We start from the raw sequence: 25687 nt of genomic DNA, 5'->3' as shown, positions 1-25687 counted from the left end.
CCTCTCACTGCTGTGGCCCCTCCCGCCGCGGAACACAGGCTCCAGACGCGCAGGCCCAGCGTCCATGGCTCACGGGCCCAGCCGCTCCGCGGCACGCGGGATCCTCCCAGACTGGGGCACGAACCCACGTCTCCTGCATCGGCAGGCGGACCCCCAACCACTGCGCCACCAGGGAAGCCCATGTTTTATTTTAATTTGTACAGTAAATAATGTTTTGTAATTTCCCCATGCCCCCTCTCTTTGGAAATTAGAATTACATATTTAAAACTACTCAAAAACTGGATGGTTTGAAATGTCAGATGAACTGGGACCAGCAAGCACTGGAGGCATGGCTGGAAGAATCGGCTCATAAAGATAGTGATGCCCTCACTCTTCAGAAGTATGCACGACAGGATGATAATAAAATTAGGGTAAGATATTATAAATTGTAGTGTTAGATTTTCTCTGAATCTGTAATATATCAACCATTTAATCTAAATTGTACTTATAATTTTAAAGTAGTTTTTAAACGTTTTGGGTCTAATAAAGCCAATTATCCTGTCTCTAGAAAAATGACTATACTCAAATATCCACAAAATTTTGCTGCAAGTTTTACAGATCCTCTGAAGCCCTTTGTCCATTTAGGGATCTCTGGACTCCCGGTTAAGAATCCTGATTGAGAAGGTTTCTCAAAAGCATTTCAGAAAAGAAAGTTTTGTACTAGAACTATGTATAAGTATTTTAACTTCTATTAGTTTGAATGTTACAGATAGTTTTTGCTGATTTGAGACTATAGTGCTATTAATTATTTAATATATTATAACTGTTACTTAAAAATCTACTTGTAGTTAAATCTGGTAATATTTTAGTAACATGAAACATGCTATTTTCTAATAGATTAATACCACATGCATTAGTTAAAATAATTTTAGGTGGCAAATTATTGTTTAATCTTTTTTCTAACTTACTTTAAAAAGTATTAAAAGTCTTTTTAGAAACAGTTGGGTTATCATTGCAGCACTATGGGTCTAGAAGATAAAGAATATATGTATTATTTTGTAGTTATTTTAGATATAGACCTAGAGTCTGTCATACAGAGTGAAGTAAGTCAGAAAGAGAAAGACAAATACTGTATGCTGACACATATATATGGAATTTAAGAAAAAAAAATGTCATGAAGAACATAGGGGTAAGACAGGAATAAAGACACAGACCTACTAGAGAATGGACTTGAGGATATGGGGAGGGGGAAGGGTAAGCTGTGACAAAGTGAAAGAGCGGCATGGACATATATACACTACCAAACGTAAGGTAGATAGCTACTGGGAAGCAGCCGCATAGCACAGGGAGATCAGCTTGGTGCTTTGTGACCGCCTGGAGGGGTGGGATAGAGAGGGTGGGAGGGAGACGCAAAAGGGAGGGGATATGGGAACATATGTATATGTATAACTGATTAAATTTGTTATAAAGCAAAAAATAAATAAATAAATAAAATAAATTGTCTGCACACAATTTAAAAAAAAGAATATATGTATTATTTTGTAGTTATTTTAGATGTCAAATAAATATGTATAATATAATATGTATATGTATAATACTTAATGTGAGATATGCTAACAGCTTTTATGTTAATAAAATGATAATTATGAATATTTTTGCATGTAATTACATCATAGGCACTGACCCTGCAGTTAGAAAGACTGACTGTGGAATGTAATCAGAGAAGAAAGGTACTTGACAATGAACTCGCAGAGACTCTAAGTGCACAGGTTGGTTTAGTAAAGATTTTTATTTCTTAGTTGTCAAAGTGATGTTTAAAAAGCACTTAAATTCACAGAAATACTATTTGGTCTTCATTTGACAGTTAGAATTGGATAAAGCAGCCCAAGATTTTCGTAAGATTCATAATGAAAGGCAAGAACTCATTCAACAGTGGGAGAACACAATAGAACAGATGCAGAAGAGAGATAGAGACATCGATAACTGTGCCTTGGTAAAGTAGTTGTTTGGTCCCTGCAAGTTCAGCTGTATTTATCTCTTTTGTATTTAACTCATTCATTTCAAATGTAAATCACACTGTTATTTGAAAGTCACTTTTGTAGCAGGATTCAATAGTTTTGGTAAATGTTTTTCAAAGTTGACCCTGTATCCATTTAGAAATGAGATTTTATGAAGATTATTTACTTATGGATATAATGCCGAAGACTGGATCCTGACATCTCTGAAATGTGGGACAAGAGAAGATCAACAGATAATGTTATTGCAGTAAAACCAATGCCCTGACTTATACATGGTTGTCCAAGGTGCCTTGGATTTAACATGTGTGCTATTTGTGTGCTAATCAAAGGTGTAGGGAAAGGAGCCTCATGGATAGCCAAGAAAGAAGGACTGCAATAAATTTTCCCTTTTGAAACTGAGGTACCCATGATGGGGTGAAAGCTCAGAAAGGGAGGAACACACTGATTAAACACAGACCTAGTGTTATCTTTTGCTACTTTCAGAGGTAATTTAGGAGAACTTCTTTGGGAAATCATTAAGGGGTATAATAGTGGTGAGTGAAAATAGGAAGATGATGGAAAGCTGGGAAGGAGAAGGAATTGAAGAGGAAAGAAGGCAGATGAGAAAATGGGCGAACTTCCATTCTGAATATACTCCATGGAAAGGCATTGGCAAGCAGCTCAGGTCACTGGGAGTTTGGAACTCTGATATCTGGATGTGGTTTACTTGTTAAATGTAACTTATATGTAAAATGTGATTTCTTTATTTTAAACTTCTGTAAGTAATCAACATTTTGTCAATAAAATGGCTTACACCTCCCTAAGGAGGGACTTGGGAGACCCAATCTTAACTATGAGTTCCTCTTATTTCTTAATGCTGATGTTGGTTTCTCTTTCTTGGCTTCATACTGCTTTCAAACATCAAGTCCTGACTGCTTCCTCTGTGTAAATCAAATGTGTCAGATCTAAGACTGCAGATCCATAATCAAATTCTCATACAACCCTGCAGCTAAATTGACTCAGCCTGCTGATTTGGCGGAATCCACAGCTTGTAGCTCTCAGGTCATATCCTCAGTGGTTCCTTATTTATGGGGTGACATTTCCTGGCTGTATGTATTGAAAAAGACTAGGGAGGGAAACAAGAAATTGTTCCATAGGTAGTGGGATGCTTCTAAGTGTTTAACAACTGGCTCTCAACTTGTGGTATTTCTGATTTCGGTGGCATCACCTGTATGAAAACTTAACTCTGAATAGATTGCCCTGTTAAAAAATGTGAACACTGAAGTAGGAATTAAAACATCTGATTAAGTGGTAGAAAAATTAATATAAGGCAAGAAATTCTAGAATAATCATTTGACACATATAAACTTAGGAAGTTTTGACCTCCTAAGGTTGAATGAACATAGTAGATAGATGGAATGTTACAATTATAGAATGTTAATTGTTATATAGATGGGAATACTAGATTAAACAAATTTAAAATGTTTTTTAAAATGCAGTAAATCTCAGATATATATTGATTTAATATGCTAATATGTACAATATTATATGCAGCATTTCTAAAACTTACTGATTTTAGAACACATACTCTCCCCTGACCCAATCTCCTGGGATTAGTTGTTTGATGGGACCCTATTCCAGAAAACTTGGAGGAAATATATTTTAGGGTAAATTTTCCTTCTCCCTCCAATTCAGTTAACATATTGCCATCAGAATCACCCGTAAAAACCATATATGATCTTTTTATTCCCCAGCTCTAAAATCTTTATTCCATGTTGCTTAAAAGCTGACCCTCTTTAACATGGCAACTGAAAAGTTGAATTCTTCACCATTTGGCCTTAACCTCTACCTTTCCAGCCTAATCCCTATCATCTGTCTCCAACCTTTCTTATTATGTCCCCATTCCATCCCCGCCCTCCCACCCTGCACCTTAACCATGTTAGAGTATTTATGCATCCCCATTTATCTTTTTAGGCCCGATTCAAATGAAGGCTCTTAGGTAAAGCCTTTTAATGATTTCTCTTGGGTAGATTTCATTATCTCTTTGCTCCCATAGTATTAATACTTTGTCCATACCTCAGTTACTACGTTGTATATTCTAGTTATTTTGTATCCCCAAGACTAGCAAAAAGCCTACATGAAGACATTCCTACTGAAATCAATAACAAAAATAAAATTCTCAAAAAATAAAAGAAACTGGTCTTGTGAAATATTTGGAAAATTTCATTGAAATCCAACTTCCCGTGTGAAAACTATTCAATACTGTTATATTTTTTACATGTCACCTTTTGTTGATGAAAAATTGACATTTTTCTCATCCCTTTAGCAAAGTACCAGATGGATGAAATAAAATACAGAGATCTTTAAAAAATGAGCTTATAGACATTAGTGTGTGGCATATTAATATTTTATTTTATTCATATAAATTAGTCTGTCTTTAAAAACATTTTCTTAAGTTTTGGTAAAATAAATGCTATAGAAAAACTAAATTCCTTTTAGTTTTAGTTTTGTTTGTTATATTAAATATATATTTAACATGTATTTTAAATCCTAGGCATTAGCAAAGATAAAGCAGGAAATAAGAGAAAAAGAAAATTTGGTTAAGGAAAAGATCAAGTTTTTGGAAAGTGAGACTGGGAATAACACAGAGTATGAGAAAAAAATTTCTGTTGCTGATCGTAAAGTTTTAAAATGTAGAATGGAATATCAATGTCATGAAACTAAGAGAATTCAGCTGAAGGATGAGGTATGTCAACTAAAAAGACTGGTTTGTGTGTTTATAACAAATTACTATACAAATAAGCATAAAGCCTTTCCTTTGATTAAGAAACTGCCTTCTAGTTCTTTTTGTTACATCCCTTCATGTTGTGGCACTTTTAGGATACTCTAATGAGACCTTGCTTGGATGAAGGCAACAGGGGGCTGTCATTCACATCACGGGTGGTGTGAAGGGCTACCCCTGGAGTTTTGCAGTGCCCAACTTGACTGTCACACATAGTGTTCTGTAAGTGACCCAAGGCAAAAGACTCCTGAAAGGTCTAGGCTGGAAATCATAATTATAAGATAACCGACAAATGAGCAAATGTGAAGATGAATTATTGACATCGGTGATAACTTGAAGTGTCCTTCCAGTGCTACATGTGTATGGTGGTTTTAACTCTCAAATTCTAGGTGGAACTACCTGCTGAAGTTCAGTTTCTTACCTTGTTAAGAGAAAATATTTCAATGTGGTAGTGGGACAATGTAGTGGTATAATGTCTTTAAACAGACTAAGAGAGAATAAAATTCTCCTGCTTTGTTCTTTTCTTTTTTTGAGCATACATGCCAACTAGATTATTCCATAGGGAGAGTTAGCAATCCCCTTAGTTAGCAATAAAGGGATATTTATGAAATTTGTGCCTTGAGGCCATGTTATCTGAAGTTACTGCTATTTGGGTGGGAAACTGGAATATTGCAGAGCATTTTATTATATAAGTTGTTATACTTTATATTCCTGATAAAGATGGAAAGATTTTTTTTCTGTCTGAAGAAAATAATTAAGATCTTGAAAAAGTAAAATAAGTGAATTTCTTACATAAATTAAATGTCACTGCTAATAGCTCATTCTCAAAAATTTTTAAGTTTAAACCAATTACAGAAAAGAATGCAGGTATTCATTCATTTATAATTTGCTTATTGAGATAGAATTCACATATCAAATACACCCTTTTGAAGTGTACAATTCAATGGTTTTTAGTATTTCCCAGAGTTGTGAAACCATTACCACTAATTTTAGAGTATTTTTGTCTTTCAAAAAGAAATCCCATACCCATTAGCAATCACTTTCCTTTCTCCCCTCCTACCAGGCCCTGGCAACTCCTGATCTACTTTCTGTCTCTATGATTTGCCTATTTTGGACATCATACAATATGGTGCATTTTGTGTCATGATTCTTTTACTTACACACTGCTTTCAAGGTTCATACAAGCTGTAGCATATAAGAGTACTTCTTTTTTTTTTTCCTCAAAATTTTTTTATTGTGGTGAAATACATATAATATAACACACATTTACCATCTTACCTGTTTTCAGGTATACAGTGGTATTAAATACATTCCTAATGTTTTACAACTATCACCATCACCCATATTCATAACCCTTTTCTTGTAAAGCTGAAACTCTGTACCCATTAAACAATAATTTCCCATTTCCCCCTCCTCCCAGCCCCTGGAAACCACCATTCTACATTCTGTCTCTGTGATTTTGACTACTCTAAGTGCCTCATATAAATGGAATCATAAAGTATTTGTCTTTTTGTGACTGGCCTATTTCACTTATTTTACTTAGCATAATGTCCTTAAGGGTCATCCCTGTTATAGTATATGTCAAAATTTTGTTCCTTTTTAAGGCTGAATACTATTCTGTTGCGTGTATGTACCACATTTTGCTTATCCATTCATCTGTCAATAGCCTTGGGTTGCTTCCATGTTTTAGCTATTATGAATAATGCTGCTGTGAACATGGGTGAACAATTATTTCAGAATTGCTGATCATATGGTAATTATATTTTTAATTTCTTGAGGAACTGCCATACTGTTTTCCACAGTGGCTGTACCATTTTACATTCCCACTAACAGTGCACAAGTGTTCCAATTTCTCCACATCCTGGTCCATACTTATTATTTTGGGGGTTTTTGATAGTAGCTGTATTAATTGGTGTGAGGTAGTATTTCACTGTAGTTTTGATTTGCATTTCCCTAATGATTAATGATGTTGAATGTCTTTTCATGTGCTTATTTGCCTTTTGCATCTCTTCTTTAGAGAAATATCTATTCAAGGTCTTTGCCCATTTTTGAGTCAGGCTGGGTTTTTGTTGTTGTTGTTGTTGTTGAGTTTTAGAAGTTCTCTCTATATTCTGGATATTAATCCCTTATCAGATATATAATTCACAAATATTTTCTCCCATTCTTTGGGTTGCCGTTTTACTCTGTTATTGTTTTTGTTGTACAAAAGTTTTAATTTAACGAAGTCCAATTTGTCTACTTTTTCTTTTGTTGTCTGTGCCTCTGGTGTCACATCGAAGAAATCATTGCCACATACAATGCTGTGAAGCTTTTGTTCTAGGCACTTTTAACTCATATATGTAGGTCTCTATAATATGCCAGGATTTACAAGTTATTTAAAATTTAATATCAGATCAAAAAGAAAAATTGTTAAATATGTATTACAGCAACATGGTTATTATGTTTGTGGTTGTGATGTAGGTTAGAAATTAATGTATTCATAATAGAACTTCTCAGAAATGATATTAATTTATAAGATATAGAGTAAATATTTAATTTCTCTTTGTTAACTAATAAATAGCTAGATACTTTAAAAGCCACTGTGAATAGAAGTTCCAGTGATTTAGAAGCTCTGAGGAAAAATACTTCCAAAATAAAGAAGGACATTAATGAAGAAACAACAAGGTAAGAAAAAAGGTATTTAAATATGTTTATAGTTTTTGACTATTTCTAGAAAAATTATTGAATATTTGATTTTTTGGTTAAATAACTGTAAAATTATAGCTACTAAATTATTAAACTTAAAAAAAATTTCCTGGGTTTTTCAGTACAAAGGCTTAGGAGCAATATTTTTATGGCTTATTAAATACACATTGGTAATAAAAAGATTTATGGCAAAAGAAACTTTCAAGTTATATGAAGAAATCTTAGGATAAACTGTTCCTTATGTGTTTGCATTAAATATGTTTTAGACATGTTTTCTATTTTTTCCTTATAAATTCTCTATAGATTACACAAAATTAAAAATCATAATCAAATTGTAAGAAAAAAATTAAAGCAGATAACTGAGAAAACTACGTCTGTAGAGGAGAAAGCTACCAACTTGGAAGACATGCTAAAGGAGGAAGAAAGAGGTGTGAAAGTAAGTTTAGTTTCGTTTTTTTAAAAAAAATCACAGCAGGGCTTCCCTGGTGGCACAGCGGTTAAGAATCTGCCTACCAATTCAGGGGACACAGGTTCGAGCCCTGGTCCGGGAAGATCCCACATGCCGTGGAGCAGCTAAGCCTGTGCACCAACAACTACTGAAGCCTGCGTGCCTAGAGCTGGTGCTCCGCAGCAAGAGAAGCCACCACAATGAGAAGCCTGCACACTGCAACGAAGACCCAACGCAGCCAAAAATAAATAAATTAAAAAAAAATCACAGCAAATTTAGCAATAGTGAATAAATTAGACTCTTGAGATCAGAGGAGAAGGAGGTCTTTTAAGAGGCTCTGATTTCTGGGGTGATTGCATTTGTAATTAGATTGTTGAGTTCTTGGACCTCTTTTTATCTTCAGCTCCTAATTCTCCATTTGCTTCACTTTCAGCATTTAACTTTGTCTTCTTTTAGAGGTATAGCCCTTCTATCTTAAATTCCATGTCTTCTCAATGCCTACTGTGTCCCTGTCCCTGTTTGCCATTCCTATATTTTTCTTTTTTTTTTTTTTTTGGCTGCATTGGGTCTTTGCTGCTGCATGTGGGCTTTCTCTAGTTGCTGCGAGCAGGGGCTACTCTTCATTGCGGTGCTCGGGTTTCTCATTGCAGTGGCTTCTCTTGCTGTGGAGCATGGGCTCTAGGCACACGGGCTTCAGTAGTTGAGGCTCACGGTCTGTAGAGCACAGGCTCAGTAGTTGTGGCGCACAGGCTTAGTTGCTCCGCAGCATGTGGGATCTTCCGGACCAGGGATCAAACCCATGTGTCCCTGAACTGGCAGGTGGATTCTTAACCACTGCACCACCAGGGAAGTCCCTGTATATATGTTCTTATATTGCAAATGCATCTTGAAAAATGCCCGTGTTTTATAACTTATTTCCACCTGATTATCATCTTTTTTGTTTGTGATCAAGTTCCCCCTAGTGGTCTACATTCATTGCATGTATTTCTTCATCATCTGCTATCTCTTTAACCTCTTCCATTCTGGCACCATTTATTGGTAAACAGGCTTTTAAATGCTAACACTTTTACTAACTTCACTGGCATACCCCTTCTACCTTAACCTCTTTGGCATTCTGGTAGAATTAAAGCCGAATTTTGAGGAACTGGAAAAGGCTGGTTCACCGTTCCCTCTTTGAAAACTTCAAAATGATTTGTGTGACCTATCACTGTAGGCACTACTTTCTGCTTTTACATTTTTTTTTTTTTTTTTTTTTTTTTTGCGGTACGCGGGCCTCTCACTGTTGTGGCCTCTCCCGTTGCGGAGCACAGGCTCCGGATGCGCAGGCTCAGCGGCCATGGCTCATGGGCCCAGCCGCTCCGCGGCATGTGGGATCTTCCCGGACCGGGGCACGAACTCGTGTCCCCTGCATCGGCAGGCGGACTCTCAACCACTGTGCCACCAGGGAAGCCCTTACTCTTTTTTTTTTGATGGGGGAAGAGGAGGGTTAGCTGAAGGTGGTGGTAAAATCCCCCATTTGCTGAGGCTTATATCAAGTATGGTTTCATTTATATTTGGATAGAATCCAGCTTCCTCAGTGTGCTGTTGTATGTTTAAAATTCCTGAGTAGTGAAGTCATGCAACAATCTTGACTTGAGTGGTATTTGAGTCCAAATCATACAACATTATTAAAAAAAAAAAAGTGGATTCTTTTTCCCCCTAAGAGCATGATTTTCTGTAGTACATGGAACGGGATAGTATTAGAACTTATTAGAAGTCTGTAAAGACTGTGAAGTTTATATGAAATACACCTTCTGAAGACAATTAAAAACTAGTGATATTTTTAAAGAAATTAGCTGAATTAGAAAACAATAAGATTGGCAGCATGTGTACTGATTGTGCTGTAGCAGGGCTGGGTTCATAATCTTGCTTTTTGTAGTTATTGGGGTTTTTTGTTTGTTTGAAAAAAATCTCAACCCTATATATTTTGCTGTGTTATTCACCACCAAGCACTGACTTTAAAACTCTGCCAAGCAGTCTCAGAAGGTCTTAAACCCAGTGAAAATTGTCTATTATATGAAAAATAATGCATTTTATAAGGTTATATCAGATTATATTTCTTGATTTGTGAAAATTTAAATGTGCCAGTCACAGACTTCTTTTGTTTCATATTGAGGTTCATTGGATGCCAAAGAGAAATATGCTTATCTGGGTGTAAGAACACAGAGGGAAATTATTTCAACATTTTAAAATGAGAGCTTTCAACAGAGAGCTTGGCATGGGAGATCTGTTTGAAACCTAGAATACATTGATGTGACACTGTGAGATCAAGACGGACCTGCCTCCTGAGAAAGGAGAAGTGGGAATGGGGTACCGGTTTCTATTTCCTAGAGGGCTGCACATGTAGGGAAGTCAACTGCAGGCAAGGTGTGAGTAAGGGATAGTGACAGTGCCAGTAGTGTGTTGGGGCCAGCTCTCACCAGCTCACAAGAGCTGATAGTTAAATATTCTGGAATTTTTAAAGTCAGCTGCTAAATATAGCTACTATTAAAAATCAAATTATATAGACTTACAATTAAATAAATTATATTAAAAATAAAAGTAATACGTACTCAGCACATATCACTTCCAAATTATTTTACTGCATTTTACTGTTATCTATGCTTTTAAGGTTGCTTAAGACTATTAACATCTGTTATATCTGTCTAGTAGATATACTGCATAATGGTCTGCTACGGCATATCTCTTCCTAGCTCTGCATTTAGAGGAATCATGTTAGTAGCTTGAAACTGGCCATAGTGGGAATAAAATAATCATAGAAATCAGCCTCTTCCCCGTAACCTCCCATCTACTAGAAAGGTGATGGTTAAACATTTATCTGCTCACCACTGGATAGTGCCAAAAAGAAGGTGGGAGATTTCTTCCCTAAACACTCTCAAGACTTTAGTAAACTTTGTGAGCTTAGAAGCTGTGTGTCTTCAGTATATTTTATATTCTAAGGAAACCAGTGGAATGGTCAAGTTCTAAGGCTAAGGTGACAGGATAGAATTAAGATGACAGATCAAGGTGCATGACACAGGAATAGAAAACTACTATTCTAGTCTACTAGACTAGAGTAGACTACAAGCAATGTTGGGGATTTGTTGAAACTGTGGGAAGGGCTTTATATTCTTAAGGGCTAAAATGAGGGTTCATTTATGACCCCCAAATTATAATATTCATGCAATAAAACATTACAAGGTATTATATTTCATTAATCATTGTTATTCTTATTATCAGGAAGTAGAAGTTCAGTTGAGCATAGTGAAGGATGTGCTATTTAAGAAAGTTCAGGAATTACAGACTGAGACAATGAAAGAAAAAGCTGTTGTATCTGAAATTGAAGGAACCCGTTCTTCTCTAAAGCACCTTAACCATCGGTTACATAAACTGGACTTTGAAACCTTACAGCAGCAAGAAATTATGTACAATCAGGTAGATGTTACTCTTATGAATGTCTTCATATTGATTTGTTATAATTGTGATGGTCAAGATACTGCAGTGTCCTAAGAAAACAAAGAATTCTAAGAACTCTTGGGGTGGGGGGATAGACAGATGCTGAAGATGGGATATCATGTTAGGTCAGAGAAGGGTGAGGGGGCCTTAAAAGCTATTTTTTTTCTTGATCTGAAATAAATAGAGAAGAGGATTGACAGCTCTAGTGAGGGAGACATGCTTTAAAGGAACCTGGAGCAATTGGACCTGGAGTAAAACAAAACAAGGAATGGGATGTCTGAAACCTAGAAAAACTGTATGTTGGGAATTCCCTGTCAGTCCAGCGGTTAAGACTCCACGCTTCCACTGCAGGGGGTGTGGGTTCAATCCCTGGTCAGGGCACTAAGATCCCGCATGCCACACAGCGTGACCAAACAAACAAACAAAAAACCCCCCAAGCCCCTAAGACTGTATGTTGTGCAAACATCGGCATCCCCATCCCCACCCCCACCCCCGGACCAAAAAATGTTTTTAAATTTTTTCCTTTTTTGTTCTATTTATATATTCTGTCTCATGTTAATATCTTAATGTCCTCCTTCTCTACATCTTAATTTCCCCATCTAATGTGTTCTTAGTTTCTCAAAATTAGACGCTAAAGTATAATTTTCAGAATAATTCTTTAGAAGTTCATCATATTTGAGACCTTCATGGCTAACAGTTTGTGATTCTTTTTTTGTACTCCTTAGAAAATGTACCCTCAAAAAAATCCATGTCCATGTAAATCCAGTGGATTTACTGATGTTCCCTCATGAGAGTATGATAAATGACCACCTAGCTGCTTTATTATATTTTCAGACTAGTTCTGTGTTATTATCACGTACTCTGGTTGTTGAAGAATAGTTTCCTCTTTCTCCCCTTACAGTAAGAAGGATTTCATCCTATAAATCACTGAAGGGTGAAAGTGACTTTAGTAAATGGTGACATCAGGCCAAATTCATAAGAAAGTATTTACAGTGCTTTTGCATTTATAGAAATGGTTTTAACTGTTTCTCCTTACTAACTTATCTTTAAAACCTGTAACAGGATTTTTACATTCAACAAGTGGAATGCCGAATGTCACGGTTAAAGGGAGAAATTAACTCAGAAGAAAAACAAGCCCTTGAAGCAAAAACTGTTGAACTTCAAAAGACATTGGAAGAGAAAAAATCTACATTTAACCTTTTGGAAACAGAGATCAAGAAGCTTCATGTAACTTAGTTAAAATATTTTTTATGCTTCAAATATCCTAGTCATCATTTTGTTTTAAGTCAACATGTTCCTAAGACTTGACTTTGGATAGGATAATTGCCAAGCTACCCATATATATAACAAATGTATGAGCTAATGCTTATATTTCTATACTGACTATGAGAATGTAACATTACCATTGATTATGCATTTACTGTATGCTAAGTATATGCCTTTAGTTTTTTATTTCATTTAATCGTTATAAATGCCTTGTGATGAAGATATTAATACTTGTTTTACAGATTAAGTAACTTGTTCATGATTACAGCTAGGATTTGATCCGTGGTCCATGTGACTTAAAAATAGTCTTAAATAGTACATGATTTAAAAAATTGATAAATTCCAGTTTTCTATTATGTATCAGCCATAATAATTTGATTGCTTTTTATCTCTGAAGTGGCATCTAAAAGCAGCTGCTCTTTTATTGGTCATCTATTGTTATTCAAATATTTACTTAGTTACATATTTCAGATGACTCAGTTTTGTTAATACGGTAAAAATGTTCTTCATCTTTAGGTACTTTAATGTTTATGGCAATATAAAACCTGTGTTAGGGGAACCTATGTAATATAAAACCTATGTTAAAGTTTAACTGGGAAATAAGAGTGAAGGAGTGAAAACATGGACCTGAATAGGGGGAGAACGCCAAAGGTTTTAAATGTTAAACAGCTGGAAAGGCTAGTGATGAGTGTCCTCTAGTGGTTTTAAGAAGAATTGCCCTGAATTCCTTCAGGGCTACAAAGGTGAAAGGGAGCTACTACTTTTTTAAATTAGGGGGAAAAAAATTAACATAACAAAATATTGGTTTGGAGTGGTTTGTAGCCTGATTAAATTTTTAAAAGACTGTTTCCTTGGTTTAGTGGAAAAGAGCAGAACCGGTTTTGAATGTCAAGGTTACACCACTAACTGCTATTTTAACTTTTCTGAGTCCTAGTTTACTCATTTTAAAATGGAAAATAATATTTAATATTATTCTAGGGCATTTGGGAGAATTAGAAGCAATGTATGTCTTAACACAGTGCTTTTAGTAGGTACTCAATAAATGGTATTGTTTTAATTACATAGAATATGAGAATATTAGTGCTACAGAATAATAGGAGGGTGACTTTTATATCTGGACATGTTTTTTTGACCCTAGCCTGAATTGTCTGTTTTCCTGTGTGAGGATGGTTCTAGTGTGCCTCCTTTTAGCTACCCTGGGGCTCTGTCCATTATGCAGTAGGCTAGTACTTATGCCTATCCCAGCTGGTTTTGACAGAGAGGTAAATAAATTAATAGAAATGCAAGTGAATTTTTAAAGATATTAAAGCTAGTTAAGCTTCTAATGAAGGTTTTCTCTTCTCAGTAGTAGCATTAGATTGTAAAGTCATTTTGCATTCTCTTTCCCATGCCACTCCATCTATTATTTTGAATAGTAGAGACAAATTTCTTCTGGTTGAAAATTACCTTAAATTAAAAATTTCATTCTAAAAGTTAATTTTATGAAATCACATCTTTATGTGAAAAAAAAATCTTAATGTCTTGCTTCAATCTTAAGTCCTGATAGTTCAGAGAAATACAGGCAGTGAGAAGGGCAGGGGCGGGAAGAAGGAAGGGACAGAGGAAGAGAGAGAGAGGAAGAGAGAGAGAGAAGGGAGACAGATCTTGGCAATAGAAACTTTTTGCTTTATGTCCCCTAAGAGCGACTAAGGGGGGACAAAGGGAACAAATCTTGTTCTGGTTCTGAGTGGGAGGGAGGATACAAACTGGTATAAAGATAGAAAACTAATATCTGAGTATGTATGACCCATTTATTCATTCAGTGGAATTAGATCTTATCTAGCATTTTTCTCTCCAGCAGTATGTGATTATATATGTAATAATAATAATAATAATAGATATTTCCATGTGTCAAACATTGTTGCACATATTCTTTGACAGTAAATTCTTTAACCCTCACAACAACCCAGGTAGGTAGGTATTGTTATCATCTCCATTTTGGAAATGAGGAAACTGAGGAAGAGTATGTTGCCCACTGGGTTTGGTTGGCTAATATATAATTAAGGCTGTCTGATTCCAGAGCTTGTAGTTAACCAAGACCCTATGCTTTCTCAGACTGTTAATGTTTTTACCTTCTGAGACTTGGGTTGAATCAAATAATGAACTCCAGAAGGTGAACCATGTATTTAACCAAAGCTTGAACTCCACCCTCCCATTTCTCCCCATAAATGGCAACCACCTAATAATTCAGTTTGAACTGTAATCATACATAATATTTCCTAGAATTATTGAACTCAAACTGAACCCAAACATCAATAGATAATAAAAATGAAAATGCTTCTATGTGAATATCCATGTATATTCTATTAGAGACATAAGAGCATGAAGGGTGAGATTTATAATATTATATTATTATAAATATTTAATGGAGCATATAGTTTAATGTAAGTCATGTTTAGTAGTATGTATTTAATATTGTTATTTAAAATATATATTTATGTACCTTTTTTTCCTCTTTACAGAATGATCTTTACTTTATCAAGAAGTCAAATAGTAAAAATCATGATGAAAAACAGTCCCTCATGACCAAAATAAATGAACTAAACCTCTTCAATGATAGATCAGAGAAAGAACTTAATAAAGCCAAAGCTTTGAAACAGGTGCAATAAAATCATATGTATATATAATATTAAAAACCACATATTTTCATGCTAATTGTAGAAAAATTTTAAATACCAAATTATAAAGAAGAAAATAAGTCACTATAATCACTTTACAGAAGATAAACAGTGTTACATTATATTATTTTCTTTCAGTCTTTTAAAGAAAATTGGCTTTATATATTGTATTCAAAAATTTATAAGTATATTACACATCTCCTAAACATTAATTATCTTTAAAGGCTTCCTACAGTCCATTGCATGAAGTTACCATAATTTATTTAACCATCTCTTATTTTTGGATATGTGTTTCTAGTGTTTGGCTATTCTAAATGGTGCTATCATGTACTGTGCACATATTTCGTTGTACAGTTGTTCATGTATCTCCTTAGGCTAAATTTCTAGCTGTATAATTATGGTTCAAAAAGAATGAATATTTTTGGTGTCTTGAAACTATTTTCAAGCCAAATTGCCTTCTAGAGCGTTCAGTTAATACTCCTACCAGCAGTGTGTAAGCATTCTATTTTACTCAGCACCACCAGGGCTGGATAATATAATTTATAAAATTATTGTTAATTTGATGGGCAAACATGGTATCTCATTGTTTTTAGTCTGCACTTTAGAAATTGGTGACATTTTAAAACATTTTATGTTTAAACATAAAATTTTAAATATTTATGTTTCAATTAAAATGTTTAAACATTTTTTTTCTATTATGTTATATTCCATAATTTTTCTTTTGGATTTCTAGTTCATTTTCTTGCCCATATTTCCATTAGGAGGTTTATATGTTTATTTATTTATTTGGTTGTGCTGGATCTTAGTGGCGGCAGGCGGGCTCCTTAGTTGTGGCTCTTGGGCTCCTTAGTTGTGGTATGTGAACTCTTAGTTGTGGCACACATGTGGGATCTAGTTCCCTGATGAGGGATTGAACCCAGGCCCCCTGCATTGGGAGCGCAGAGTCTTATCCACTGTGCCACCAGGAAAGTCCCCAGGTGGTTTATATTTTTAAAATGCTTGGCAAAAGATCTTCGTATGTTAAAATATTAACTCATAAATATTTGTCCCATTGTCTTTAAATTTCTATTCAGTTTTTTTGACATAAAAACTTTTTTTAAACATTATATATTTAAGTGTTTTTCCCTGTATAATTTTTATGCTTAGAAACTCTTTCATCACACTAAAAATCAAACAGATATTTACTGTTTCTAGTGGCTGCACTGGTTTAATCTCTTACATTAAGTTCTTTCATTCATCTGGCATTTATTTTTTGTACATATGAGATATGGGGATCTAATCTTTTCTCCAGCTAACAAGCTTTGTTTTGAATTAGTAAAATCTTATATTCTGGAGTGTTTTTTCTGGGCTTTCTATTCTGAAAGTTGATCTATTAGTGTGATCTTGTGTCAGCACTCTACTCATGACTGAACTGTTTTAATAAAATGTATTTATACATTATTTTGTAAGATTTAGTTTAGAATATAAAAATGCTCATCCATTGGGCTTCATATATTTGCTGGACATTGTAACTTTCAATTTTAGGAATAAGTTCTTCTTTTTATTTTTTTTAGTAAACTTGAATTTAAAATTGAATAATAATAAAAGACTTGGAATAACCATAAACCCTTTCCTTAAAATAAAAATAAAAGGAAAATCAGTCATGACTCAGAGCAATCTAAATTTAACCCTAATTAATATCTTGGTCAATGGTCAAATTAGAAAAAGTTATATTTTCAAGTTTGACTTTTGTAGCAATAAAAAGGAAACATATTTTGGTTTGGATATGCAAATGATTATTTCAATATTTGACGATTTTGTTATGTTGATAGGATTTGATGATAGAAGACAATCTTTTAAAACTTGAGGTTAAACGTATTCGAGAAATGCTTCACAGTAAGGCAGAAGAAGTTCTTTCTCTGGAAGAAAGAAAACAGCAATTACACACTGCTATGGAAAAACGGACCGAAGAAATTAAAATTCACAAAAAAATGCTTGCATCACAAATAAGATGTGTTGATCAAGAACGGCAAAATATAAGGTAACAATTAGAGTTTTAAAATCCTGCTCACGAATTTTGAAAACGTTACGAGTAATGTCAGAAGAACTGACTGCTCCCTCCACCACCCTGGATGTCCATCTTTTTCTTATTTGTTTGAAAAAGCTTTTAATATAATACATAGGCCATATTTTAGCTACAAATCTATGCTTTTCCCTCTCTTTTTCCTTAGGCTAACTCCTCATTCTTTAGATTTATCCTTTTACCTTAAGATCATTAATCCCCTTGGAACTGATTTTTGTGTATGGTTTGTGGTAAGGGTCCAATAACATGCTTTCCCTTATGGATACCTGACAGCTGCATTTATTGAAGCAATTTTCCCCTAGAGATTTCGCATATCTTTTATAAGATTTATTCCTGGACACATGCTATTTTTTCTTAATGTTACTGTCAGTGTTATCTCCTTTTAAAGCATTTCATTTTCAGTTTGTTGCTGGTGTATAGAAATGCAGTTGATTTCTGTATATTAACTATTCAGCAGCCTTGCTTAAATTTTTATTAATTCTAACAATTGATCTGTAGATTTCTAGGTATTTCACTCACATCATTTGCAAATAACAGTTTTGTGTCTTCCTTTTCAATCTTTATAACTTTTCTTGTTCTTACTTTATTGTCCTTGTTATCTAACCTCCAGTTCAATGCTGAATAGCAGTGGTGATTGCAGGTACCCTTGTCTTGCAGGTGGTTGATCTTAAAGGGAAAGTTTTAATTGTTTCATCTTTAAGTATCAAGTTTACTATAGTGTTTTTTTGAGATTCTCTTTATAATATTAAGTGAGTTCCCATCTATTTCCATTCTTTGCTAAGAGGTTGTTTTAATTTGTTTAATCAGGAATGAATGTTGACTATTATATGCTTTTTTTGTACTCACTGATATGATGTAGCTTCTTCAATCTGTTAATATAATTGAATATATTGATTGCTTTTTCAAAGTTAAAACAAACTTACATTCCTGTAATAAATACAGCTGTTTGTTACATATTACATTTTGTATGTATCTAGATTTTGTTTGCTAATATTTTTATACAATTTTTGCATCTATGCTTATAATTCCTTTTTCTCTCCTGCCCTCGTCAAATTATCAGGTTATTATGGTTACATCTACTTTTATAAAATGATCTTTGTGTTTCTTATTTTTCTACACTCTGCATAAGCTTGTAAAAGAGCAGAATTATATCTTTCTTGAATTTTCAAATACCTCACCAGTAAAGCCATTGGACATCTGGAGTTTTTTGAGGAGGATTTTCAACTGTTGGTTCAATCAATTTATTGGTTATAGGACAATGAAGATCTTGTATTATTTTCTTGAGTCTGTTTTAGTAAGTTATATATTTTTTCCTAGGAAAAAAATTCCATTTCATCTAAATTTTCAAAGTTATTACCATAAAGTTGTTCACAATATCATTTTATTATATGTTTAATAGCTGCAGTGTCTGTAGCTTTTCATTCCTGATATTGGTTATTGTGACTTCTCTTTTTTGGGTGGGATAAGTCCTGCCAGTAGTTAATGAATTTTATTACTCTTTGAAAAGAATAAACCCTTGCTGATTTTTTTCTATTGCGAATTCATTTTCTATTTTAATTAATATTGCTGCTCTCACATTTACTATTTCTTTCTTCTATTTTTGTGGATTTATTTTGATGTTCTTTTCCTAACTTCTTGAGATAAGATGCTTAGCTAATTAGTTTTCAACTTTGAAGGCTAAAGCAATTCCCTGAAGTATTACCTAGCTGTATCCCACACAATTCTCTGTAACGGCCAGATAGTAAATATTATAGGTTTTGCTGGCCATACAGTCTCTGTTGCAACAACTTGACTCTGCCACTGTGGAGTGTAAGCAGCCCTAGACAATATGCAAATAAATGAGTGTGGCTGTGTTCCACTTTATGGACACTGAAATTTGAATTTCATAGAATTTTCATATTTCATGAAATAGAAACTTTCTCTTGATTTTTCAACCACTTTACATTAGAAAATGTAAAAGCCATTCTTTTCTCATGGGCTGTACAGAAACAAGTAGCAGGTATAGGATGGTTTGCTGACCTTGGCTTTTTATCTCTAAGTGGTACTATTCCATTGTATGTGTCTACCCCAATTTATATATATGTTTACCTGTTGATGAATATTTCAGTTGTTTCCAGTTTGGGGCTATTACAGATAAAGCTGCTATGAACATATGTGTTCTTGGTATGGACATATGCTTTCTTTTCTCTAGAGTAGATACCTAGAAGCGGAATAGCTGGATCATATGGTAGGTATTCTATTTGTCTTTCTGTTCTTTCATTGGTTTTACTGAATTTTTTCCCTTTTTTCCTCTTTGTTTGTAGTATGTATATTCTAATTTAAATTATTTTGTTTATTTTTAAATTCAAAAGAAATTCTAATCTTCCTATCTCTCTGAATACTGAAGATTAGTTACTATTATTTTTTCCTTCCTAAAATAGTTATGACTTTTAGCATGTTTTACTGCTGTATTTCCTTTCTCCATCTTTCATTTATTATTGAAATCACAGATTATAGTTTCGGGTTGTTATTTGTTTTTAATATTATGTCTCTACTTTGAAAAGAACTCCTTTCTTATAACTTGCATTAAACTGTACAGCCAATTGCCAGCAATAATTTCAACCTAGTTACGTGTTTTACTTGTTTCTTGGTTTAATATTCTTTCATGTATCTTTTGTTATTCTATTTCCTTGGATTCTTATTTCATTTCTCTGGAATATGTTTTGAAACTTTTTCTCAAGAACTGATGTTTTCTGAAATTTTCGAGTCCTTGTATGCTTAAAACATATTTATTCTTCCCCATATTTGAATTACAGTCGAAGTTTGAAAGTGTTGTTTCATATTCTTCCAGATTAAAGTGTTGTTTATGAGAGGTCTGGTTCCAGATAGGGAACCTGGTTTTTGCTTTCTTTCTGGAAGCTTTGGGGAAATGTTTTTATTTGGGGGCTTTCAGAACTTTCATGTGTGCGTCTGGGTGTTTTATCCTTTTTCATTTTTCTTGTTTGACCCTTGGTGAGCTCCTTCAATTATTTCATTCAAGTCTTTCTTCATATCAGGAAAATATTTTTCTGTTAGTTTTTCAATTTTTTTTCTCACACCACTCTCCCCATCTGTTGCTCATTTTTAGTGGATGCTTAGTCTTCCAGATTTCTTAACTTTTCTCTCATTTTAATTTTTTATTCTTTTTATTCCACTTTTTAAGATATTCTCTCTCTCCCCATTACCATCCTTTCTGTCTTCTCCCCATCCCCTGCCCCTGTCTTTCTCCTCTCTCTATATCATTGATTCAGTCTTTCGACCTGCTTCGTTTCCAACCTGGGCCGGTTCACCCTTCCTTAGGCAATCTGGTGGTCCCCCTCTCCTGGGAGGTCACTACATTGAGGCCCAACTTAGTGCGGACACCTGATTGGCATAGCGCACTACAGTACAGAGCTCGTGGGCTCAAGAGATCCTCATGCCTTAGCCTCCTGAGTGGCTGTCACTACAGGCGTGTGCCCACCATGCCCAGTATTCTTTACTACTTTTAAATTAAAAAGTGGAGATTATTTGAGAGAACTCTTATTCTTTCATTGTTTCTTTCTTTTCATAGCAGTCCATTCTTTTTTTTTTTTTTTTTTTGTGGTACGCAGGCCTCTCACTGTTGTGGCCTCTCCCGTTGTGGAGCACAGGCTCCGGATGCGCAGGCTCAGCAGCCATGGCTCACAGGCCCAGCCGCTCTACGGCATGTGGGATCTTCCCGGACCGGGGCACGAACCCGTGTCCCCTGCATTGGCAGGTGGACTCTCAACCACTGCGCCACCAGGGAAGCCCCATTCTTGTTTTATGTGCATTTTTGGATGTAATATCCTTTCATGTTTTAGAAGATACTAATTAGAATACTTTGAAGGTTTTTTTCTATCCCATACATTATCTTTGTTTCTCCTAGGGTCTATTCTGTCTTTGCTCATTTTGTTCTTTTCATTCATACCATTAGCTTTTCATAAATGCCGATAATCTTTGGCTCTCTGTTATATTTATTAACAAATGCTTAATAATCATGGTGATTGGTATAGCTGGCTGGTATGGGTTTCTTCTGCAATTAGGTAGATTGCTTTTTCTAACAGGTCTCTCCCCTAACTGGGAGGCCTGACTGTAAGCTCTGGGTTAGTCTGTCGTGTAAGGAGCATAAGGGGCTTATTTTGGGCAACGAAAGGTTTCATTTCTGGCTGGCACTGCCTTTCTTTTTTATTAACCTCCACTGTTGTGGAGGCCTGGAATTACTTCATTCCTGGAAGCTTTTCTCTCCAGTTTCAAGAAAAACCTGGAAGCTTTTCTCTCCAGCTTCAACATACAATGTTAGGGACTCTGGTAATTTTGAGGGTTATCACTGGAACATAAATAATTCCTGCCAACATTTCTATGTACTTTGAGGGGTTGAGGAGAGTGGCCCAGAAGTTCTATAGGAAATGCTTTTATTAATTACCTTGACAGTAGCCTCAGAGATCACTCTTGCTCTTTTTATTTCTTATTACTGAGTTTGGATTTTCTCCAGACTTCTTTGGTGAAAAATGGCTCTTATTTCTATATAATCTTCTGAATCTCCATTTTTTTCATCCTGTCAATCATATCCCATTTGTTTTCCATTTTTCATGAATTCATGAAAAAAATTATCATTCTTTTCACAGAGTTGTGGTGGTTTTTTTTTTATTTTAATATTTTCCATTTTAGGAAGGAGGAGAGAGATGCTTGTGCTCAGTCTACCATCTTAAGCTAGAAGGCCAACAAGACTTGTCTTTTAAAATCCCATAAAGGATGAGTAAATATTTTCTGATGAAACAATAATACTTAAAAATAAGCAAAGCTGTAACTTCTGATACTTAATATATTTTACCATCAACTTTCTTTAGGAGTAGGAACCTGGTATGTTGAAGATTTCTTTTCACCATGACTGGAAAGCTTATTTTCATGAAGTTGTAGGAGGCAAACAAGTCACTGTCCATGTTGCTGTGCCTATATTAACATTCTTAGTATTATTATTAAATAAGTTAAAAAATAGTTTAAAAATATAAATTTACTAGAATAGAAGGAAAAAAGTAACCAGCAGATTTAAAAATCAAAATCTTAGGAAACAATTCTCCAAAGGTTTCTCATATTTCTGCATGCCTTGCAAGGAGAGGCACTGGCTTTCCTGTTCTGGAAAGACAAAGGAGCAAGGTAAAAACTTACAAGACCAAATAAATGAAGATGAAATAGGCAACCTACCTGAAAAAGAATTCAAAATAATGATAGTAAAGATTATCCAAAATCTCGGAAACAGAATGGAGAAAATACAAGAAACATTTAACAAGGATCTAGAAGAACTAAAGAGCAAACAAACAGTGGCAAACAACACAACTACTGAAATTAAAAATACTTTAGAAGGAAACAATAGCAGAATAACTGAGGCAGAAGAATGGATAAGTGACCTGGAAGATAAAATGGTGGAAATAACTGCCAGGGAGCAGAATAAAGAAAAAAGAATGAAAAGAATTGGGGACAGTCTCAGAGACCTCTGGGACACCATTAAATGCACCAACATTCGAATTATAGGGGTCCCACAAGAAGAAGAGGAAAAGAAAGGGTCTGAGAAAATATTTGAAGAGATTATAGTTGAAAACTCCCCTAACATGGGAAAGAAAATAGTCAATCAAGTCCAGGAGGCACAGAGAGTACCATACAGGAAAAACCCAAAGAGAAACACGCCAAGATACATGTTAATCAAACTATCAAAAATTAAATACAAAGAAAAACTATTAAAAGCAGCAAGGGAAAAGCAACAAATAACATACAAGGGAGTCCCCATAAAGTTAACAGCTGATCTTTCAGCAGAAAATCCACAAGCCAGAAGGAGTGGTAGGATATATTTAAAGTGATGAAAGGGAAAAACCTACAACCAAGATTACCCAGCAAGGATCTCATTCAGATTCAATGGAGAAATTAAAATCTTTACAGATAAGCAAAGTTTAACAGAATTAAGCACCACCAAACCAGCTTTACAACAAATGTTACAGGAACTTCTCTAGGCAGGAAACACAAGAGAAGGAAAAGATATACAAAAACAAATCCCAAACAATTAAGAAAATGGTAATAGGAACATACATATCAATAATTACCTTAAAGGTAAATGGATTAAATGCTCCAAACAAAAGATACAGAATGACTGAAAGGATACAGAAACAAGACTCATACATATGCTGTCTACAAGAGACCCACTTCAGATGTAGGGACACATACAGACTGAAAGTGAGGGGATGGAAAAAGTTATTCCATGCAAATGGAAATCAAAAGAAAGCTGGAGTAGCAATTCTCACATCAGACAAAATAGACTTTAAAATAAAGACTATTACAAGAGACAAAGAAGGACACTACATAATGATTAAGGGATCAATCCAAAAAGAAGATATAACAATTGAAAATATTTATGCACCCAACATAGGAGTAACTAATACATAAGGCAAATGCTAACAGCCATAAAAGGGGAAATCGACAGTAACATAAAAACAGTAGGGGATTTTAACATCTCACTTTCACCAATGGACAGATCATACAAAAGAAAATAAATAAGGAAACACAAGCTTTAAAGGACACATTAAACAAGATAGACTTAATTGATATTTACTGGACATTCCATCCAAAAACAACAGAATACACTCTCTTCTCAAGTGCTCATGGAACATTCTCCAGGATAGACCATATCTTGGGTCACAAATCAAGCGTTGGTAAATTTAAGAAAACTGAAATTGAATCAAGTATCTTTTCTGACCACAATGCTATGAGTCTAGATATCAATTACAGGAAAAAATCTGTAAAAAATACAAACACAAGGAGGCTAAACAATACACTACTAAATAACCAAGAAATCACTGAGGAAATCAAACAGGAAATCAAAAAATACCTAGAAACAAATGACAATGAAAACACAATGACCTACAACCTATGGGATGCAGCAAAAGCAGTTCTAAGAGGGAACTTTATAGCAACACAATCCTACCTCAAGAAACAAGAAACATCTTGAATAAACAATCTAACCTTACACCTAAAGCAATTAGAGCAAGAAGAACAAAAAAACCCAAAGTTAGCAGAAGGAAAGAAATCTTAAAGATCAGATCAGAAATAAATGAAAAAGAAATAAAAGAAACGATAACAAAGATCAATAAAACTAAAAGCTAGTTCTTTGAGAAGATAAACTAAATTGATAAACCATTAGGCAGACACATGAAGAAAAAAAGGGAGAAGACTGAAATCAATAGAATTAGATATGAAAAAGGGGAAGTAACAACTGACACTGCAGAAATACAAGGGATCATGAGAGATTACTACAAGCAACTATATGCCAATAAAATGAACAATCTGGAAGAAATTGACAAATTCTTAGAAAAGCACAACCTTCTGAGACTGAACCAGGAAGAACTAGAAAATATAAACAGAAAAATCACAAGCACTGAAATTGAAACTGTGATTAAAACTCTTCCAACAAACAAAAGTGCAGGACCAGATGGCTTCACAGGCGAATTCTATGAAACATTTAAAGAAGAGCTAACACCTGTCCTTCTCAAACGCTTCCAAAATATAGCAGAGGGAGGAACACTCCCAAACTCATTCTACGAGGCCGCCATCACCTTGATACCAAAACCAGGCAAGGATGTCACAAAGAAAGAAAACTACAGGCCAATATCACTGATGAACATAGATGCAAAAATCCTCAACAAAATACTAGCAAACAGAATCCAACAGCACATTAAAAGGATCATACACCATGATCAAGTGGGGTTTATTCCAGGAATGCAAGGATTCTTCAATATACGCAAATCAATCAATGTGATACACCATATTAACAAGTTGAAGGAGAAAAACCATATGATCATCTCAATAGATGCAAAGAAAGCTTTTGACAAAATTCAACACCCATTTATGATAAAAACCCTGCAGAAAGTAGGCAGAGAGGGAACTTTCCTCAACATAATAAAGGCCATATATGACAAAGCCACAGCCAACATCATCCTCAATGGTGAACAACTGAAACCATTTCCACTAAGATCAGGAACAAGACAAGGCTGCCCACTCTCACCACTCTTTTTCAACATAGTTTTGTAAGTATTAGCCACAGCAATCAGAGAAGAAAAGGAAATGAAAGGAATCCAAATTGGAAAAGAAGAAGTAAAGCTGTCACTGTTTGCAGATGACATGATACTATACATAGAGAATCCTAAAGATGCTACCAGAAAACTACTAGAGCTAATCAATGAATTCGGTAAAGTATCAGGATACAAAATTAATGCACAGATATCTTTGGCATTCCTGTACACTAATGATGAAAAATCTGAAAGTGAAATCAAGAAA

The 25687-nt window shown here is 34.7% G+C and overlaps 1 protein-coding gene across 2 annotated transcripts in view; it reads left to right on the top strand.

Annotated features, from left to right (window-relative positions):
• CCDC39 (coiled-coil domain 39 molecular ruler complex subunit) overlaps positions 1–25687 on the top strand; it is a 50703-nt gene that overhangs the window by 9200 nt on the left and 15816 nt on the right. The window contains exons 4-13 of one of the 2 annotated variants that reach the window (XM_081235799.1): positions 252–410; positions 1656–1748; positions 1844–1972; positions 4531–4722; positions 7319–7422; positions 7747–7879; positions 11150–11344; positions 12428–12592; positions 15133–15270; positions 17100–17308. In XM_081235799.1, the coding sequence (XP_081091925.1) occupies positions 252–410; positions 1656–1748; positions 1844–1972; positions 4531–4722; positions 7319–7422; positions 7747–7879; positions 11150–11344; positions 12428–12592; positions 15133–15270; positions 17100–17308 (1517 nt within the window). The remainder of the gene's footprint in view (positions 1–251; positions 411–1655; positions 1749–1843; positions 1973–4530; positions 4723–7318; positions 7423–7746; positions 7880–11149; positions 11345–12427; positions 12593–15132; positions 15271–17099; positions 17309–25687) is intronic. The other variant, XM_081235800.1, reaches the window with a different exon arrangement.

Source organism: Mesoplodon bidens (assembly GCF_964165515.1).
Source record: "Mesoplodon bidens genome assembly, chromosome: 5".
Classification (NCBI taxonomy): Eukaryota; Metazoa; Chordata; class Mammalia; order Artiodactyla; family Ziphiidae; genus Mesoplodon; species Mesoplodon bidens.
The sequence above is the reverse complement of the archived record's forward strand: the minus strand, read 5'-3'. Positions and strand labels throughout refer to the sequence as shown.